Source organism: Lactuca serriola, chromosome 7, assembly GCF_051521515.1.
Source record: "Lactuca serriola cultivar US96UC23 chromosome 7, Lser_US96UC23_V15, whole genome shotgun sequence".
NCBI classification, from domain to species: domain Eukaryota; kingdom Viridiplantae; phylum Streptophyta; class Magnoliopsida; order Asterales; family Asteraceae; genus Lactuca; species Lactuca serriola.
Window position 1 is genome coordinate 138,767,599 of NC_136414.1, and position 3,650 is coordinate 138,771,248.

At 37.9% G+C, this 3,650-nt stretch overlaps 2 protein-coding genes across 2 annotated transcripts; both read left to right on the top strand.

Moving 5' to 3' along the window:
* The first annotated feature begins 397 nt into the window (after window positions 1–397).
* On the top strand, window positions 398–1,438 carry LOC145064392 (uncharacterized). Its single transcript, XM_079011855.1, has 2 exons — window positions 398–1,252; window positions 1,334–1,438. The coding sequence occupies exons 1-2, from the start codon at window positions 398–400 to the stop codon at window positions 1,436–1,438; spliced, it is 960 nt and encodes a 319-aa protein (XP_078867981.1).
* A 56-nt stretch (window positions 1,439–1,494) lies between these two features.
* Window positions 1,495–2,480, top strand: LOC145064393 (uncharacterized). The gene is made up of 3 exons (XM_079011856.1): window positions 1,495–1,579; window positions 1,675–2,222; window positions 2,310–2,480. The coding sequence occupies exons 1-3, from the start codon at window positions 1,495–1,497 to the stop codon at window positions 2,478–2,480; spliced, it is 804 nt and encodes a 267-aa protein (XP_078867982.1).
* The last annotated feature ends 1,170 nt before the right edge of the window (window positions 2,481–3,650 follow it).

Genomic DNA, 3,650 nt, shown 5'->3' on the forward strand with positions numbered 1-3,650 from the left:
TATGGTGAGTGATGATAGTGGAGAGGCTTTCTACTTTGAGAGTGGCCATGGTTCTGAGCATAGTGGAGATGATTCTGATGATAGTGAATACAATGTGGATGAGTCTAACATACAATTTCATGTAGATGTAGACATGAGTGAATTCCATAATGTTGTTGATGTAGATGAACATGGAATCTTGAACAATCATTCAAAAGATGATGGGATTGGAGTGGTTGATGATGAGTTGGAAGTTATTGCCACTGATAATTATCGATTTGCATGATTTCATGAAGATGATAGGAAGAGACTGCTAAAAGAGTTGAGTAAGTCAAGTACATGCTCACATGGAGAGGTTCAGGTTAAACCATTTTAGATTGGTCAGGTCTTCAAAACCAAGGTTGATGTTAAAAACTACATGAACTCACATGCTGTAGCAACAAGGAGGTCTTTATACCTAGCAAAAAATGACAAAATCCGGATTAGGGTGAAATGTAAAGGTGTTGTAAGTAAGACTTCTACAGGAGTTGATGGTGGTGGGCCCTCAACCAGAAGTAGGGCAAAGTGCAAGGGTAAAGATGTAATTGCCAATAAAGGTACATGTCCATGGGCAGTCCAAATATCGAGGGCTAATGAAAATCAGGATTGGTTGGTCAAAATAGTACAGGATGAGCATAAATGTTTGCAAACAAGGGCGGTTAAAGCTTGCACTTCCAGATACGTAGCAAACTTAATTGTTCAACAAATACAGAGTAACCCTAAAATTCCAGTGAAAGCTTTACACGAAGAGTTGTGCAAGAAACTGGAGGTAGGAATGTCATTGCAAAAGGTTGCTAGGGCAAAGTCAATGGCTGAGCGTATCATTAGTAGGGACTACCAAGTACAGTATGGATTTTTGAGGGATTATGTGTTGGAGCTACTTAACGCTAATCCTGGTACAACAGTTCGGATTAATGTGTATCCAGAAACCTCCCTGTCTGTTACCACAAGAACTTTTAGAAGAATATATGTCTGTTTAGGTGCATTGAAGTTAGGAGTCAAATCTGGATTAAGAGATTTTCTAGGTCTGGATGGTACTTTCATGAAGGGCCCTTACCCTGGGCAAGTGTTAACTGCTTTAGGGTTGGACTCAAACAATGGCATATACCCTGCATCATATGCAGTGGTAGAGACAGAATCAACAAGTAGTTGGACCTGGTTCTTGGAACTGTTAGGAGAAGATCTGGATCTAGGACCAAATTCAAACTTTACCTTCATTTCAGATAGACAAAAGGTGTGTACCACTTAACTTTTTTTATTACCTTTTCTAAATACATTTGGTTAACTAATGTTGCATACATTGACTTTTGTTTAGGGAATATTACCAGCAATGGAGAAGGTATTACCTAGTGCAGAACATAGGTTCTGTTTGAGGCATATCCAAGAAAACAGAAGAAACGATGGAAAGGAAAAGACTTAAGTGGCCAGCTTTGGGAGTGTGGTAGAGCAACAACAGTCAATCATTTTAACAGAGCAATGGATGAGTTGAAGAAGATCAATGCAGAGGCTCATGCTTGGGTGTCTAAGATCCCAGCAAACACTTGGGCTAAATCTCACTTTAGTGTGAGTGTCTAGAAATTTATTGAGAAATGTTAATCTTCCCTGTTGTGGGTTTACTATATGTGTAATTGTCTTCTGTTAATATCTATTATTCAGGAAGGGCACATACTGATTGTTTGTTGAATAACCTTTGTGAGGTATTCAATTCTAAGCTAGATGAAGGTAGGGATAAACCTATTATCACTTGCTTAGAGTATATTAGAGAGTATCTCATGAAGAGGTTATGTGTGGTGCAAAAGGAAATAGATAAGTGTGAAGGACTTCTAACCCCTACTACAACTACACTGTTTGAAAAGATTAAGGCTGGTGCATCAAAGTATGGGGCTAAATACAATGGGGCAGGGAAGTACCAAGTGGCAAGCACATGGCAAGACCAATATGTGGTAAACATGAATGATCAAAGTTGCAGTTGTAGGTTTTGGGAGATTACAGGTTTCCCATGTAGACATGCTGTTTGTGCTATATGGGACAAAATTGAAAATGGTGAAAATGCCCCACATGTTGATGAATGGGTCCATCCTTGCTATAGGTTATCAACATGGAAAGCCATGTATTTCAACAAAATTGATCCATTGAATGGACGTACAATGTGGCCTAAAAGTGACTGCCCATTCACTTTACTTCCACCAAAACATAAGACACAGGTTTGTATTTAAAGTACACCAAAAATATAGTATACATGTGAACATGGAATGAATTCAATTTTAACTATAGTATATCAACATGTGTAGGTTGGGAGGCCTAAGAAGAAGAGAAAGAGGGGTGTTGATGAGCCAAACAGCCAAGCTGGTAGATTGAGCAGGAAATATTTGGCAGTCACTTGTTCAAAGTGTCATAACAAAGGGCACAATTCCAGAACATGTAAAGGGCAGGGAGGCAGTGGTGAAGTTGGAGGGGGCTGAAACTTGGTGGTTATTAGGATGCTCGTGTTGTAGGTATTTAGAAACTTATGTCATGTGTACTTGTTTGAAGATGTGTTAAGAACTTGAAAACTTTGCATGTAATGCTTGTGTTGTAGGTCTTTTGAAAACTTTGCATCATGTTTGTGTTAAGAACTTTATAACTTTGAATGTAATGGTGTGTATGCACTTTTTGATAATGAATTAATATGTTTTGTGTACTACCCTTCACAGATCAATTAATAACATTGTACATTTCAATTGCAAATGAAAACCATCTTCAAGATGCATTTACAATACAGTTAAGAATTGCATTTCAAAAACATTCAAGAAATTGAACAAAGAACTATAACAAACTACATTCCATTACCATTACCATTACCACTGCATTACACATTAATCTGATACATAAACCAAATACAACAACACCAATTCCAAAACCACCTACATAAACTAAAAGCAAAAAAACCCTCTCCGATTAAAGAAAACCATGCAATGGTTACAAACCAAAAACCAAAACTCCATTACCAACCAAACCTTCACAAGATACTTAGAGATTAAAATAATACCAAAAAAAACACCCATGAACAAAACAACATTAGTTGGTAGTTCCACAATTTTGCAGTTACAATGGCGACCCTCTCTTCCAATTGATTCTTTGATCTTATCAAACTTGGAATCACCACCAAAGCCCTACCACACATAGGAGGATCTGACCATCGAATGAAACCACATCTTCTACAGTTCCAAAATTGTCTTCCAGGGTTACGATCCGTCCATGAAGTGATCTTCGTTGCTTCATTCCCACATCTGCAAGTCACCATCTTTGAATCAGAAGCGATTGGATGTCGTGAAGGGTGCAACAGTCGAGCAATAGTGGAAAGGAGGAGAGATGATCGACTGATGAAGCTAAAGGATTTGCCCAAAAATCGGACATGCAATTTCTTTTAAAGAGAGAAGGTTACAACTAAAATGACGAAATTACCCTTGCAATATTTTATTGAAAAATGAGTTAACGGTGAAATGCTAATGGAGTGAGCCGGAAGGACCATTTATTAAAAGTTTTGAAACCACAGGGACCATCTGTGAGGTTTTTTGAACTTAGGGACTAAACTTGATATTTCTGGAAACCACAAGGACCATTTTTGAAGTTTTCTCTAAAGTTAATAAACT

Excerpts from the sequence above, each read along its gene's own strand:
- LOC145064392 (XM_079011855.1), top strand. The coding sequence starts at position 398 with ATGAACTCACATGCTGTAGCAACAAGGAGGTCTTTATACCTAGCAAAA. Across the intron at positions 1,253-1,333 it reads TCATTTCAGATAGACAAAAG|GGAATATTACCAGCAATGGA; the intron begins GTGTGTACCACT and ends ACTTTTGTTTAG.
- LOC145064393 (XM_079011856.1), top strand. The coding sequence starts at position 1,495 with ATGGATGAGTTGAAGAAGATCAATGCAGAGGCTCATGCTTGGGTGTCT. Across the intron at positions 1,580-1,674 it reads TTGGGCTAAATCTCACTTTA|GAAGGGCACATACTGATTGT; the intron begins GTGTGAGTGTCT and ends TCTATTATTCAG. Across the intron at positions 2,223-2,309 it reads CACCAAAACATAAGACACAG|GTTGGGAGGCCTAAGAAGAA; the intron begins GTTTGTATTTAA and ends CAACATGTGTAG.